At 41.5% G+C, this 17,038-nt stretch overlaps 1 protein-coding gene across 1 annotated transcript in view; it reads left to right on the top strand.

Annotated features, from left to right (window-relative positions):
- Window positions 1-17,038, top strand: part of LAMA1 (laminin subunit alpha 1) — a 117,859-nt gene that overhangs the window by 68,864 nt on the left and 31,957 nt on the right. The window contains exons 31-42 of the mRNA XM_045527610.1: window positions 413-534; window positions 3,161-3,247; window positions 3,532-3,725; window positions 4,729-4,871; window positions 6,742-6,831; window positions 8,377-8,488; window positions 9,113-9,275; window positions 12,217-12,427; window positions 12,615-12,731; window positions 12,858-13,021; window positions 14,953-15,097; window positions 15,581-15,674. Of these exons, the coding sequence (XP_045383566.1) occupies window positions 413-534; window positions 3,161-3,247; window positions 3,532-3,725; window positions 4,729-4,871; window positions 6,742-6,831; window positions 8,377-8,488; window positions 9,113-9,275; window positions 12,217-12,427; window positions 12,615-12,731; window positions 12,858-13,021; window positions 14,953-15,097; window positions 15,581-15,674 (1,642 nt within the window). The remainder of the gene's footprint in view (window positions 1-412; window positions 535-3,160; window positions 3,248-3,531; window positions 3,726-4,728; window positions 4,872-6,741; window positions 6,832-8,376; window positions 8,489-9,112; window positions 9,276-12,216; window positions 12,428-12,614; window positions 12,732-12,857; window positions 13,022-14,952; window positions 15,098-15,580; window positions 15,675-17,038) is intronic.

The following is a 17,038-nucleotide window of genomic DNA, read 5'->3' on the forward strand; positions in this document are numbered from 1 at the left end:
GCCTCCCAGAGGGCTAGGATTACAGGCGTGAGCCACCGTGCCCGACCTAGATCCATGTTTTAAGATTCTGAAAGCTGTCTTCTTTTAGGGATCCTGTGTCTTATTTTCCTCCAGCCTGGGTGACAGAGCAAGACCCTGTCTCCAAAAAAAAAAAAAAAAGAAAGAAAGAAAGTACTAATAATTTCTAGGCTGTATTGGATGAATGCAGTCTTATGATGAATGAAGGTCATGGAGCTAGAAATGTTTCTAGGATTTAAAAAATGTGAAGAAAAATGCTCCTCCTTCCTTAAGAATTAAAAAAAAAAGCTAGCTGATATGAAGCATGGGTGGTAGTGCTCAGGTTTTATCAAGTAAGAATGGTTTGTAAAAATTTTCCATTGTTTCTCTCTTCTTTTGGAATGTGGGGTCACAGAACTGCAGCGATAACACGGCAGGTGACCACTGTGATGTATGTGCTCCTGGCTACTACGGGAAGGTGACTGGCTTGGCCAGCGACTGTTCTCTATGCACCTGTCCTCACAAACACCCTGCCAGGTGAGCCCATGCAGGTGCAGCCTGGCATGCCGGGCTGCTGGGGCTGCTTCAGTCTGTATTGGTGAATATTCTCCATGGGTTAAGAGAGGCTAATTGTAAGAAAAAGAATTCATTTTCATAGGAAGATCATCTTTTCAAAAGCAAAGTCTCTGTGTTGGGATTGGGTGTTAGAGTGGAAACAATTAAAGAAAGGACTTTTACATTTTGTTTTTTTAAGACTAATTTTAGCCCCTAGCATATGTATTCAGTCTGCATAGAAATGAATTGTTATTAATTTTATGAATAATGATACAAAAGAATCCAATTGCTATTTAAGGGAATGGGGTTAGGATTTATATATGCTAGGACCCGATTAAGTGCTGAAATGCTACATAGTAATACAGTTGTGACAAGTTTCTATCTTGCACTCATGACACTTGTAATTATCTAAATGCAAAAGGAACCAGAGATTTTAAGTGGGAATTAGAATATCAAAGGATCCTCTTTGGTTCAAATGAAAATTATAATTCACAAATAGCATTTTATTATTGCTTAGAATCTTTGGCAAGGCATTGAACGTGTAAAGATCAAATGTCAGTTTTTGGTATACTAAAATGAAGTTTTATTTTTAATATTTGTTTGAATCTTCTATTTTTTATTGCCTCCAGGTTAGTGATGCATGATGGTGAGTACTGAATGGGAGGCAGGCACTGGCTACACTTGCCTTGTAAACTATCGGGCAGCCTGAAATTTATTGTTACTATTACTTATTTTTTGTATTAAATCTCTATGAAAATTTTGACTCAATTCCATTTCTATAATCTATGTTGTAGAAATACCTGCATATGTGTGTAAAGATGGGTGCATTTTAGCATAGCTTGTACTCATGAGAAATTGGGGGGAAATGGAAATATCTACTTACACAGGATTGATTATACACATTTTGGTATATTCCTAGAGTGAAATATTATACAGACACTGAGAAAACAATAAGGTATATGTGTAGGCATAGAGTTGAAGGAATGGCCAGTTGAAGTATGTATTGAATATGTAGTGAGATGCCATTTTGGAAAAAATTCCTATCTGTGTGTATATCCACACCCATAGGGCTAAGTGTGCCCAGGGAAACATTTGGAAGGATATTTCACCCTTCTACTTTGCACATTTCTGTACCGTTTGAATGTTTTATTTCTTTAATGACAAAATTTTGTAACTGACCCCAAGGTCCACATGAATAAATTAAAGATTGGGTTATTAAGAAGAGATTGTGAGGCTGTGAGCATTCTATGTGTGTTCTGAATCTGAGACGCCCAAAAACACATGCTTTAATTTCCACATATTTTTTGTTTCCACTGAAGTCTGCCCCTTTACAATTTTTTTTTTTCCTTGATACAGAGTCTCACTCTGTTGCCCAGGCTAGAGTGGCATGGCGTCAGCCTAGCTCACAGCAACCTCAGACTCCTGGGCTCAAGTAATCCTACTGCCTCAGCCTCCCAAGTAGCTGAGACTACAGGCATGCACCACCATGCCCAGCTAATTTTTTCTATATATTTTTAGTTGTCCTGCTAATTTCTTTCTATCTTTAGTAGAGACAGGATTTCGCTCTTGCTCAGGCTGGTCTCAGACTCCTGAGCTCAAATGATCTGCCCGCCTCGACCTCCCAGAGTGTGCTAGGATTACAGGCGTGAGCCACCACTCCTGGCCCTGCCCCTTTACTATTTTAATATTTAAGGAGGAAAAAAGTCAGAAGTGGTGTGGGGCTGATAACTCATGCAGGAAACTTCATCTTACTAGCCAAAAAGGAACCACACTTGGGTTTTTGTTCTTTGGGTTTTATTTTCCCAGTAGTTTGCAGGAACCAGCTCAGGCTCTAGATGGAGCATTGGTCATTTATTTGGTAAAATGTGGCAGCAGAGGCTTTTGAGAAAGAAAGGAAACCAAAAGCTGAAACCCATGAATGCGGACATCAGTATCCCAGTAGATTATTAAACTTTTAGTGGCTCTATCATTTAGCTTCTGATAGCCTCCCACCTGACTTTGTCCCTACCTTTAGGTCCATTTATTTTCAAATTCTGCCCTTACTCCTTGCTTTCGTTTCCCCTGGCTGGTCCTGCTTGCCTTTCATTATCCTGATAAAGTTCTTTTCATCAGCATTTGTTCAGCCCCTTCTCCCTGCTGTTTTTCATGCTCACTCAAGGTGGTTTCAACTCTCTAATCACCTACTAAGGCAGGACAAGACCCCTTCTACAGGGGAACTCTCTTGTTGGGTGACTAATTAGTGTGATCGGTATTCTTCCACTTAGCACCCACATGGTTGGCATTGGACAGGGCCTCACGATATCTTCTGGTGTCAGATATGCCCAACACTGACGTTGATTACATGTTTATTTTCCTTCTTTTTGCCCAATGGATTGTAAGCTCTAAAAAGCTTCTCTAATCATCCAGTATAATCACATAACTGAGAATAGTAGGGTGTATCCTAGGAGTAATCAATAAGTACCTTAAAGATTTAAAAAGCTTCTCTAATCATCCAGTGTAATCATATAACTTTGAGAACAGTATGGTGTATCCTAAGAGTAATCAATAAGCACCTTAAAGATTTGAAGTTTTATATCCGAAAATTCAATAAGAAATTCTTTTCTTCCAGTTTTAGTCCCACTTGTGTCTTGGAAGGCGACGGTGATTTCCGCTGTGATGCCTGTCTTCCGGGCTATGAAGGACAATATTGCGAAAGGTACACTGTTGAACAGTCGCATGGAAATTGCTGGGTACATCTGCTTTTATAAAGCATTAGACAAATTTCTACAGCGATGTGAGAGTCATTATCAATTCGGATGTTCAGGATTCCTACGGGACCTCATTACTATTCCGAAATCAGTCCTCCTGGGGCAAATGGACCTGTGTGCTTCACATTTCATGTGGCGGAAATGATCACTGTCCTGGGGCAGAAGCTGGCTCATGGGTTTGCTCACTGGTGTTGACGGTACCGTCTGCACCTCCATCCTTTCTTTTTTGTAGGTGCTCCTCGGGCTATCATGGGAACCCTCCAATGCCAGGTGGCAGTTGCCAGAAGTGTGACTGCAGCCTGCACGGCTCTGTGCACAGCGAGTGCGACCGCGAGTCTGGGCAGTGCGCCTGCAGGCCCGGGGCCTCGGGGCTCCGGTGCGAGGAGTGTGAAGCGAGGCACACGCTCGTGGAAAGCAGCTGTGTCTGTGCGTATTTCTCCCCTGGGCGCGTAGAGGAAAGGAGTGGGGGCGGTGCCCTGTCGCGTCAGCAGGACACAGAACGTCCTATTTCATTTTATATTTTATTTTTACTTTACCATTTTCTAAGCATAGATTGCTGTCGCCTCTGCTAAACTGAACCTCTGGTCGTGGCTTTTCAAGCCGAGGCAGGAGGTTCTAAGATGCCGCCATTTATTTCTCAGGCACTCAAAGCAGCAGTGATTTCAACTTCTTGCTTAACTGCATCAGTATGATATTTCCCCTAAGGGGGCCAGGAGTGCATCAGCACAGAGAGAACGCACCTTTGTGGGGTGTTCATTTGTGTTACCCCAATTGCACGATAGCTTCAGCTCTTGGCTCTCATGGATTTTTGTTCATTTTTTCTAGTTCTGATTTGTATTTCCAGCAAGTGCACGAGGTAGTCATTTTGGGACGTCTTCTCAGTGGTTCATGGGGAAGGTAGGAAGGAGTGTTAGGATCATAGCACTGGAGAGCTGTTTTGCTTTTGTTTTTGTGTTTACTATAAGCACAAACACCCCCCTTATTTTCTCCAGTGTCCTTCATTTGTACTTGCTGAAGATGCATCTGCAAACTGCCTGAGGTGACGGAGCAGGCCTTGCAAGGGAACACTGGGATTCACTGCAGTGGGTCCCAGCTGAAGAGGAGCGAGGCACCGTGAGGGTTGGAACCGTATAAGGAACCTCGGGCCAGCCCTAGGCAGCGCTCCCGGGCTCAGTTCTTTCTTTCTGTGTGACCCAGGGAAGTCACTTCTCTGATCTGAGTCTCCGCGTCATCAGTAGAGAACAAGGGCTCAGCATTCCTGCCGTCCCCCCTGCCCCCGTGGCACAGTTGGAGCGAGAGTGAGCTCAGAGGAGTGCGGGGGCTCGGAGTGTGCTCTGCCCATACCTGCGATTATCAAAAATGGCTTATGCAGCCCGTGGGGAAAAGGGCAGATCACATTGTCATAACTCTCCTTTTCTTTTTCTTTTAGCGTGTGATGATGAGTGTGTAGGTGTGCTGCTGAACGACTTGGATGACATTGGCGATGCCATCCTTTCTATGAACCTCACCGGCACTGTCGCTCTCCCCTATGGAATTTTGTCAAACCTGGAAAATACAACTGAATATCTCCGGGTAGGTCTGGGAATTCAGAGACGGATAGAAACATGTATTAATATCTTTGAGAGACAATCAGTGGGATGGAAGGGGTCGTTTTGTCTGTCCCCCCAGGGTGGGAGCCTCACTGCCAGTGTCCCCCACTGGGAGGTCTCCAGGGTTCCCTGGACCATGACCAGTGACAGGGGCCTCATTGTCTCACACACCAGCTTGCCTCGCTGTGGGGCAGCTCTGGTTGTTTAAGAGTTAGTTACTCCTGAGAGACCTCCTTATAAAATCTACCCACTGTGGTCCTGGTTCTGCCTTTTGGAATAAGACAAAGTCTACTTGCTCCTTTTTAAGACAGACCTTTGGGTATTTGAAAACAGCTGGCCTATTACAAAGACAGAAAATAAATCTGGACAGTATCTTCCTTAAAGTTGCTTTATGCTGAAGACGAACCATTTTCCATTAAGTATATTAGTCAAACTGGAGTTGCAAGGCACAAAAGTCTCTCCTCCCTGGAAGACTCTATATTAAAATCTCTGGGGCCAAATCATCATTTTATGTTTCTTCAATAGAGTCTGGGTCAAAAAATGGTGGGAAGTTAAGAAATGGGCTTAGTAGATAGCATCCTACTCTGGCATTTTTAATTCTAATTGGAAAAACATGGGGTTCCTAAATTGTGCTTTATAACTACACGTTCGAATTTGACATAACCTATTCAGTGTGTCAGGCAGTAATAAAACAGATAGTCATTCCTAAATGCCTTTTTTTGTATAAAAGCTTTCCTTAGATTGAATATGTCTTTACGCATGCACACGTGTGTGTGTGTGTGTGTGTATATGTGTGTATGTGTGTATGTGTGTGGTGTGTATGTATGTATGTGTGTGGTGTATGTGTATATATGGTGTGTGTGTGTGTGTGTGTGTGTGTGTGTGTGTGTATGTTGGGATGCAGCTGGTTCAGTGATCCATTCTTGTTTGCAGTGATCTTTTTTCTATAATGGCAGTAAAGAAAGGTTGGGAAACTCTAAGAAATGTTCTTATGTTATTTTGCCTCAAGTGGCAAAATATGTTTTTCAAAGATGAGAGATTTTACATCCATTAAGAAAAAGAAAGAAATATTTAAATATCTTTTCCAATCACTGTGTACATAATCAATAAATGCTATTTTCTGCCAGTTTGTGCCCCAGGGATATAACTATTTTATATTTATCAAGTGAGATAAATACTTGATTTAAATTTTAACTAATTTTGAATGATTTGCTCTAATATAAACCACTTGTCTATTTCTTTAAATTCCTTTCTATGTTTATGTGTTCAGCAGAGGGGAGGTGTGTGAGCTCTTAGCTGCTCACTGCTCTCCTTAGTTACCAACGCAGCAACCTTGAGCAAGTTCTTACCCTCAACCCTAAATAGTGATATCATCACTTCACAGGGTTGTGTTAAGGTCTAACTAAAGTCAGATATGTAAAGAAATTAGAAAAGTGTCGGTATAAATTAAGCACTTAATTATTAGTCGTTATAAAGGCTTTTTTATTGAATTCTTTTGTACTTTAGCCCAATAAACATTTTTAAGGTGTTGGCAATTCTAGTTGAAATTCATGTGACTCTGATATTAAAATAAAGCCAGACTTTTATCCAAGAATTGCAGCAGTATCAGATTCTGCTTACCAGACCAGATTTTAAATTTATATCATATAGGAAATATAATGCAAAAGAAGGCAGTACCGACAGATGTGGCTACAGTCAAAACTTAAGTCTCATCCGTTTTTTTTTTAATGACAGTTTTAAGGAGAGAAGAATTTCTTTCTGTGATCAAAAAAGGAAATACCAAGTGCTTCCTAGTTAAGAACCAGAACATTTTACTTTGAGGCACTGTAATTTATTTCCTTCATTCTTCTTAGGAATCTTTATTGAAACAAAATATAGAAAAGGAACTGGCAAAAATTAAACTTGAAGATGTTGCAGAACAGACGGACAACCTGCAAAAGAAGGTAAATTCTTTCCCTAAAGAACCAGCTTTCCAGCCTCGGGGCTGTCGGGAAGGTTCTGATTAGATCCCGCAGCCTCTTCCTCCCAGGAGCTATGCTCCAGGTGTTTTATCATCAAATTGGTTTTAACCCTGCCAGTTGCGGTGGCTTCATGGGAGAAGGCTCCTGACTTAATTTCTGTTGTCACTTCTGCTGAGGAAAGAGTTGGGCAGTCACTCTACTTTCTGGCTTCCATTTTCTCCTCTGAACCATAGGGTGGGGACGGGACAGGGTTAAAGGTTTGCTGGGATTTCTTCTCCTAAATTCAGTGCATCCCGAGCACGCGGTGCACACAGAGGCAGCACTGCACACCAGTAACGCTCTCTGAGGACCCCGGGCTGGGCGAGCAGACCACAGACCCTGTGCTGTGGTGTCTGGGCAACGTTCAGGCTTCAGGGTGGTTCTGATTTTAGGACTTCGAGTGGTAGGTGAGCTCGTTTTGATGTCATCAGGGAATTGTTTATTCTGTTTTGCCTATGCCAGATGAATGGCTTTTAGTGACCCAAAAAGAATCTCCTTGTTTGCAGATGATGAGGGAAACCTATTGTCAAATTTACTATTTTTTCACTTATGAATTGTGTGCGTGCACATATATATGCAAGTGTGTGTCTATAAAAAATGCAATAGTGTATCTGTACATAGGTGTATCCAGTCTGTCTCTCAACACACACACACATGCACAATCATGCCTCCTAAAAAGTATTGGCTTGGCTCCTGTTAATTTAGAATTAATGGTGCTTTGGAAAGTGACTAAGGGTTTAAGTGTGGGCTGTAAGTGCCTCATCAAGCAAACGTTTGGTAGGAAGTGATAAGCTCATTAAAGTAAATTCTATTTGTTAAAGAAGATTCTCCTTGGTCTTGACTAGAAAACACTTTTAGACCCAATCTCAGTTACTTTACATTCTTGGAAATTACAAATAACCTTTCTTTTTACAAATTATAAAATTCCTAATAAAAATAACAGCAGAGGGCAGCTAAGTCTCAGCTTCCAGGCTGTTGGCTTTACAGACATCTCCTTTAGTTCTCAGTACGGCCCGAGGAGGGAAGTGTCATTATTACCCCAATGTCATAGATAACGCTTGGTGATATCTAGGTCCACGGCCTGGCAGAATCAGGTCTAAAGCCCCGTCTGCCTGACTTTGTGTTCTTAATACCTAGAGACTGAAGTCCCATAGGCCATGCAAATTAGTAAGTTTACTTTCCAAATTCTGTATATTTGGGTCCTAAAGTGAATAGAGGGTCTTCCCAGCATAGACTCTGGAAAAATTACACTGCTTTCAAAAATATACCATCTTTTCTCATGCTGAGTGGGTTGTAAATTATTTCATTAACCACTTGGTCAATAACTTCTAGTCCCAAAATATGAACCTTGCTTTATGTGACAGTGCACGTCTTTACTCCATGTTCTGGAATATATTTTGTTGCTTAGAAGAGGCAACGAACGACTGGAATAGCAAAGCTTGCGTGTTATTTAAAGTCAAACTAACCTGAGACCTTACTTGCTGCCAGCTCACTAGAGTGCTGACAAGTAGCCAGAAGGCGAATAGGGCGACTGAGAGAATCCTCAGCGACAGCGAAGACCTGGCTGCGTTCGTCGAGAGGCTGCAGATGAGCATCGGAGGTACCGTGGGCAGCGTCTGGTTTGGGACTCTGCTGATCTAGCAAGGAAAGTCACGTTGGCTTTATTAAATGTGTGAATAGCTGTGGGTCTAATCTGGCTTTTAGCATGCTATTTTCAGTTTTCAGGCTACTAGAAACATATTCTTGCTTTTCTTTTTGGATTCTAGTGTAAGGGCTTAAAAAGTATAGAATCCTATGCAAATCAGACTTTATAGGACAAAAGGTAAGAAAATTATTAGAAAAAAGTCATGTTTAATAAAAAGTTGCATCAGGCATTGGTGGTTTCTTCATGCAGTAATTATTTATTGAGAACTTCTACATGTAAATGTCTGTGTCGGGTACAAGGAAATGCTAAGGTAAACACAATGGACCCTGCCCTTGGGAGCGTATGGGTACTTGACAAGACTTATATTGAATAAACCAGTAGGCCCAAGTTCATGAACGTTTTCGTTAGGGGATGTCCAGAGTCGCCGGGACACACGGGGTGGCCTGGCCTGGCCCGGCACTGAGGTCCAACCCAGCTTAGGTGAACAGAACAGTGCTTACCAAAGAAGGTTCTAAGTTTTTCATTCAGTACTGTCCACTTTTGAGAGATTTATTAAACGATTGATGATTTTCTCCATAGAAATTATTGAAAAGGCAACAACTTTAAATCAGACCTTGGATGAAGATTTCCAGCTACCTAATTCGACTCTTCAGAATATGCAACAGAACATTACATCTTTGCTCGAAATCATACGGCAAAGGCATTTCACGCAGTTGCACCAAAATGTCACCCTTGAACTCAAGTAAGTTCCTAACTACCATTCACAACACAACCGAGTAGGGACAGAAACTTGGATGCCGTCTCCAAAGGAGAAGGAGGCATAACGGAAAGAAAGTGTCAACTGGGGGTGAGCTGTCGTGAGAGAGGAGAAGGGGCCCTGTTGTCAAGGAAATGAGATCTGTCTTAGAGTTAGTGCTGCAGCTCCGGCTGTGAGCCGAGGCCTGTGTCTGTGCTCCTGTAAGACACCTCCACGCAGATCTTCCCAGGCCCTGCCTGTCCGCAGGCAGCAGCCCCCAGCCCGGCTCTGCTCCTTAACCTTCCTCAGCTCCCTGCACACCTGAGCTGGGTAGTGAGGGGGCTTGTTAAGGATGGAGATGCCCATGTTAGCCCTGGTGATCCCAGGGAGTCACTTTGTGGGGCCGTTCTCTCCCACCATAACACCCTTCCTCTGTCAGTTCATTCGTTCATTCAACAAAATGGGTTGGGCCCCAGGTTGGGGTGGCAGGCAGTGTGTAGGAGCTGGGGATGCAAAGGGGAATGATAGAGCCTTTTTGCTCTCTAGGAGCTCCTGGTGCAATGGAGAACATTCACTTTCTGAATATGCATTCAGGAAGCAGGGCCAGCCCCTCCCCCACCTGTCCCTGCCATGCCCCTGGCCCTCCACCGCCAGCTAAGGCCCCCGAGACCTCTTTCTCTGTCACTGCAGCTCTTATGGTTCTATTTGGAATAAAGTTATTAATAAGATTGCTGATCTCTCTCTTTAATTTGTAAGTAAAATTATTACTTAAAGAGACCCTTTATAAACAAAAAACTAAGAGTTTAAAATGTCTTCTCTGTCCTCCACTTTTTGATAATTCCTATATTTATACTGTTTCAAATTACAAGGATTATTTGAAGAATTATCTGCTTTTTCATTATAATTCTTGGAAACATTGGTGGTTTATGTTGAAGTATGGCAGTGCTATAGGTGAGAAGATTTAGCACACAAACCGCTTGCTTTTCGTGCTTGTCTCATGGGTCCCCAAGATGACACTGAATTCACAGTTTCCCTAGGGCTCCCAGGATTCAGCATATAATTGTACTTACAGCTAAGGTTTAGTAAAGATGCACGTTGAGATCAGGCGAAAGAACACAGCAGGAGTCTGGAAGAATCCGAGAAGGCTTCTCCCGTGAGGGGCTCCAGAGCGCTGTCTTTCCCCAGCAGTGAAATTCAGCAACACGTGTGTGATGCTTCTTCCCAGGGAAGCCCAGCAGAGATTCACCTTTCCAGGTTTTACGGGGGCTGGTCTTGTAGGCACCCTCTGCCTAGCACATGGCCAAAGTCCAGACCCCTAGAAAGAAGGCAGGTGTTCGGCATAAGCCACATGGCTTGCGCATAATGCTTCAAGGGGTAAGCCACCCTTATCAGTTAGGGACAGGTGGGAACACTGCCAGCCTCACCAACAGGACTTTCTGCAGGGACAGCCAACCGGGCCTGCCGCGGTAACTCTTTAGCACACACTGCGGACTATCTTTTGCAGCTGTGTTTTCCAATAGCTCTGATGTCCCCAGAGCTATTAAAAGGTATTTCATTAAAGAAATGTGTTCAATGACCAGGTTAGTTTGGGGAACACGGTGTCTACTAAGGAAAGACAAGTTCTCTACTGCAGGTCTTCTCAGAGCTTTTAGGACACTGACATGCATCAGAATTTCTCCTTCACCATGAGCCTTTGCTTGTGGAATCTGCTTAACAATTCATGGGACACCAGTGTTGTGGAGAAACACAGTTTGAGAAATACTGTTATACTCTATTAATTGAATAAATTTTGCAGGAAGAATCCAACAAAAAGTTCTGAGGGTTTTGTTTGTTAATCCTGTTCAAGCCATTGAGGACTGTGTCATTTCATCTGATTATAGTTGAGATAGTAAAGTCACTTCATAGATGAAAATTTGACCTCTGTTTTAAGCTTTCTCAGAGAGATATCTTATTTAATGATAAGGAATGATAGATTCATGGTGAGACATTAGAGATATATTGGGTTTATTTGTGTTTTTCATGTATCTGTTTTAGTTCATATTACCTGTTTCATAACACATCTTTATAATAATTAGAAGTCATAAGTATGTTTAAATAACCCCTAATTTTATTCTAATAATGTCAGAGTTAAAATATACCCTTGAAAAACGTTTCCAGGTGTGTCTTAACCCAGTGATCTGATATCTGTGAAAGGTCAGTTGTTTTATAAGGCATTTTCCATGGAATTTTTCGAAGTTCTCCTGACAAATTGAAGCAGAGAGTTAATGGGCTATATTCAACCACTGCAAGGATTTGTAGTGTGAAATTTTATTATTCCATGCAGCTATAAATTCAAACTTGATTTAAATAAGCAATTAGATAACACATTTATAAAGAAATAGGAAAAAAATCTTTCGATTTCCTAAAGCTTGCATTTATCAATGGTACAAATTATATCTTTTTAGCAATTTGAACTTGAAAGTCTTTATAAAATCTATTTCTTAACTTTTAGCAATTTGAACTTGAAAGTCTTTATAAAATCTATTTCTTAACTAGATGTAGAAAACCCTTCATATCATATAAATCAACTGACAAATTCACAGCAAATCACTGAGTAGCCTCCTTTCAATTTCTTCCCATATTATAATGAAAAATTGCAGTTCCCATCATTAACACAGAATGTAGCCCAATTTTCTGAATCCGGATTCGCTGAGATGATTTCCTTCAATTCCATTGCTAGAATGTGTTAGGAAGTTTGTGAATACAGATAATTTGTTAAGGATAAAGTATAAATCTGCCATACCTGTAGCTATCTTAGAAAAATTGTTTCCAGTCTTAAACAGTTACGTTGTATCACGATTTTAAGAAGAAACTAGGCATGAATATATAAAAATTCCTCTACTGTCACGTCAGAGATATGAGTTTTGCTGTTCATTTGCTTACTAAGGGAAGCATTCACGTTTATCAGGGCTGCTGAAGATTTATTGTCACAAATTCAGAAGAATTACCAGAAGCCACAGGAAGAGTTGGAGGTGTTAAAGGAAGTCGCAAGCCGCCTCCTTGCAGAGCACACCAGTGACCTGCGGGCGGCGGCAGCGCTCGTGAAGGACACCGAGGCAAAGAGCCAGGAAAGTGACCGGCTGCTCCTCATGGTCAGCGCCAACCTGAGAGAATTCCACGTGAGTCTGACTTGCTCTCTCCTTCTCACTTAGAGCTGGGAACCAGGTTCTCCAGTGGAAACAACATCATTGTTAGCTTCTTAAAAAGTGAGCCCCGAGCACTAACTTTAGCACGTAGCCTTGGACACCAAGTTCAGAAGTCGACTTGCTCTCGTGAAACATCCTTAAAAGGCGATTTCTGCTGCAGGACAAAAAGCTGCGCGTTCAAGAAGATCAAAACTTGACCTCAGAGCTAATCACCCAAGGAAGAGGATTGCTAGATGCTGCCACTGCACGTGTAAATGCTGCACAAAATGCTCTTGCAGTAAGTTACAACTCAGCGTAGCCACGATACGGTTTCCAAAGAATCTTCACACATCTCATCTGCATGTACACATATCCGTTATTAAATAGATACACAAATATTTACAATATTAATTTCTCCATGTAGCAGTTAGAGCATCACCAGGATGAGCTACTTTTATGGACTGCCAAAATCAGGCGTCATGTGGATGATCTGGTCATGCACATGTCCGAAAGGAGAGCACCGGTCCTGGTCTACAGAGCAGAGGACCACGCAGCCGAGCTCCAAAGACTAGCAGGTGTTCTGGACAGGTAAGCCCACACCCTTGCAGGAATTTGAGAGGTTGCATCCATTGATCAGAGAAAATAAGGAGGGCTGTTTGATCACAGTGATGAGTCACTCTTCTTCCTTTGTGCAGAAATGAGTGTTCCTGTGTTATTTACATGGCAAGGCAGATTTCCTCATGTCTGCTAACATCGCCGTAAGTGTACGATGGAAAATGCAAACTGGACAGGAATTAAAATAAATAGCATGCTATAATACCAAGCCATCAAGGCTTTGTAAAACACCTACTGAGTGCTCAGGGCTTTGTTATGTTGCATGTGAGACAGAACGAGTTTATGAACTTCTTTACAGATGTTGTCTTTTTGGAGCATATGATTCGGGTGAAGGATGCCCACACTCTACCTATAGAAGTGTTGGGAGTCTCTTTTCCAACTCCTGAAAGATACCACCCCCAATTACTTTCTACTGCCTGAAGGTCTACCATTGTAATACAATTATTTTAACTTATATTTTTTGGGTATTTGTTAAATATGTACTCAGCTTGTTAAAAGTGCCTTTGGGCAAGAAGCACAACTTTAGGCCAGTAGTTCCAAACTCATCTGCACTTTGGAATAACCTGGGGAACTTCAGAAAATACCGACGGCTTTATCCCTGTTCCTGTCCCCACAAAGATTGTGACGTACTTGGTCTGGGATGTGGCCTGTTAAAGATCCCCAGGTGATTCTAATGTACCGCAAATATGGGAAACAGTGTTTTAGGTCTTATCAGTGATTTACACAGAAGTGCCAGTTAATTGGTACATTTATTTCCTTAGAATTTGCTATAAATTATGAGTGGAAAAAATCTGAACACGTTGGGAATGTGTGTTTTGTGCATGAGTGTGTTCTGTGGAAGGGCAAAGATAAGGATCTCCCCATCTGAGAAAGGCTGACATAAAAGGTTAGCTCACACAACAAAAGTGATTAAAAATGATATAGGATAGAATAATGTGTAAATTATCGGCTAAACTGAGTCCTGTTGCCTCCATGTGCTATAGGAATCAGTAGTAGAAAATGGCATTAGGTACTCAGCTTCTCTCTTTTCATCATCGTTCATTGTTTCTTAAAAGAGAGATATTCCCACTCCATACTAAGCTAGAACAAAATCTTTATTGCTTAGTATAAGAGTAGTAAAAGCAATTTGGTATGATACACAAAGTCAAATAACATTATTATCCTTGATTTATAAATCCCCACATTCTGCCAATCAAGTAGTAACGAGCAATAACTGCTAATATCTGGTCTGGGAATCGCCCGACTTCAATAACCTTGGAAAGAAAATGAAGTGAGTTATTCAGGAAGCAAACAGTGTCAATTGCCAGGTTTCATTTTCAAGACAGGGAGAGCTGGATGAAACTGTGCGATCACTAGTTGCCAAGTTCCTAAGTGATTTGACCACTCACTGTTAGAATGAAGTTCAGCCGATTGAAGTATTATCTGATCCTCCTCCTCCAAAATCTCTTGGTATATGCTGTTTGAGGGATAAGATTCAGCATCCTCATGTACGTTTAGGAAAGCTTTTTGGAAATTACCAAGTGTGTTGCAGGGGAGATTATAACTAATGAAAGCATGCAGTGGCACCCTGGACACATGCAGGGGGTTTGAACAGAGATCCGGGATGTTGAGGGCAACTAGTGGAAAGTGATCAATGGTTGTCTAAGGGAAAAACAGCAATAATTGCTTTTGTATTGATTGAATAGCAATTCTGAGTGTTATCATGACAATATGGCTACTGTTTCTCAAAGATTTTTTGAAGTTAGAGGGAAACACATATGTTGTTATTTTTCATTAATGATATTTTTCTAAGGGGGAAGAAACTAGGAGGCTTTCCAGAATAGTAGGTGCTTATAATTTTCACAAGTGGATCTGCAAGTTTGATTTAGTTTATCCTAACAGTTCTAAACATGCTGATTTAATAGTGGCCTTGAAAATGTCAGACATGTGTCCCTGAATGCGACCAGTGCAGCCCACGCCTATTCCAACATCCAGAGCCTGATTGAAGAATCAGAGAAACTGGCAAAAGACGCTCACGGGATTGTGACTAAGGTAAGCCTGATAAGGAATGCCTGTGGGCTTCTTTTTCTGGGCACCATGGGAGATTGTTCCATACGGTATTTCAGCAAAGACTCAGCAGCTCAGATTTATGTTTATTAACATCCTTCTCCGATGGTGTATGTTTATGGCTTCTGTCATTGTGTGATATGTGCTTTAATTTCTTAAGGTCATAAATACTTCTTTATACATACTAGGAACTAGTGTTGTACTTTTACAATAAAAGTGATCATGTTACTTGATATCTACTTGAGACGTCGTTTTTCTTTACTTGTGCTGAAAATCTTTATTGAATGGCTGGTTTTCTTCTTTATACACTTAAAAAAGTCTTGGTGTTCTTTCACCTGGGCCATTTTAAATTGTTCTTACCTTTTCCCTAGCTGACTTCTTGTCGGGAACTTGGCCAGAGGCTATTCTGATGGAGTTGCTCCCTCTGTCCGCAGCAGGACCCCACTCTGCCCTCCAGCCCCATGTTCAAGTCGTTCTGTTTTCCAGTTCTCAGAACCCCTCGCGTCCAATGGCAAAGCGGCTCTTCAGCGCAGTTCCAAATTGCTAAGGGAAGGCAACAACCTCAGCAGAAAGCATCAAGGTCAGTTTGTGGCTTGGACCACGCTGATGAGCAGAGTGAATGTGAGCACATCTCTGAGCGTCCTCTAAGAACATCCTCCTTTCCTGGAGTGACCCGAAGCGTCACATTTCTCTGTCACATTAACGTTTCAATTTCCTACCATATAAACTTCATATAGTTTCAGATTTTATTCTGGTGAAACCTCTTCTTTTATTGTGCAGTCACCTCTATCAGTAAGCCTTCCTAATGACCAAATTCTCCACTCATGGGCTTGGCTCGGCGCTTTCACTGTTCTTCCTAGTGTTGGTTGGGTTCTGTCTGATTTCATATGCGTGCCATTTCTTTCTCATTATTTCACAGTTTTTGGAAGGGATATAATATGCTTCCAATCGCTTTTGCCTTTCTCACAAGACTAATATGTTAGACTCATAGTAGATTCTCATTTAATAACTATTGAATTAAATCATAATTGATATATCAATTTTTCAAAAACTCCCTATGCAGTTTAGTTTGTCCCAAGAGTTTCAAGAAGCAATAACTTGGTGTGTGTAAGAGCTGTCTATCCAGTAAGCATAACACGAAATGGCAGCAGCTTCTGTTGTGTAAGAGAAACTACACAGGCATACGATTTTTCATAACAATTAGTGTGCTTTTCACCTTAATATGTGCTAATGTATCAAAGACACCATGATCCTTCTATAGGAGTAAACAGTGGGCCATACACAAAGCTCATACCTTTTTCAGGCTACTTCCAAGTCTAGTACTGGATCCTTCCACAGCTGTCTGAACCAAGAGCTTAGCTATATACATATTTTGTTTGTTTGTTTCTCTGTGAGTGACACAATTAAGAATGTATGTTGTCATCTCACAGTATAGAAAATGCATAATGCTTGATCATAAAACATTAAACACAAACTCTAGCATCGATGTTGATGGGCTTTCAAAACTGGAGACTGTGGTTTCAGTTTATACAACTACAGGTACTTCATAGTCATGAAATTGTGAACTTTTTGGCAATTAAAATTTCATATTTTTACCATGTGTTCAAAGTCCAAATGTGATTGTGTATTATAAACAGAAATTTTAAAAGGGAAAGCTTTGATCAAACTTGAGAAGGAGGTTGAGTTGAGTCCCAGTTGGGTGGCTGGAAGGGAACAGAAAGGGACAGAGGATTGGCCAGGGATACAAGGGGAAGATACTGAAGGAGCCTCCCAGGTAGGAGCCCACCTTTGGAGTTTCACAGCCCAGGAGGGAAAGGTGGCCAAGATTCAGGTGTGACTAGGAAGCCAGTGAGTCTGATTAACGTTGAGTGACTTAAACACAGTTCTTCATTTTCAAACTCAAAATTGGACATGAAACTTAAGAAGAAATATTAGTAAGAAAGA

The sequence above is a fragment of the Lemur catta genome, chromosome 16 (assembly GCF_020740605.2).
Source record: "Lemur catta isolate mLemCat1 chromosome 16, mLemCat1.pri, whole genome shotgun sequence".
NCBI classification, from domain to species: domain Eukaryota; kingdom Metazoa; phylum Chordata; class Mammalia; order Primates; family Lemuridae; genus Lemur; species Lemur catta.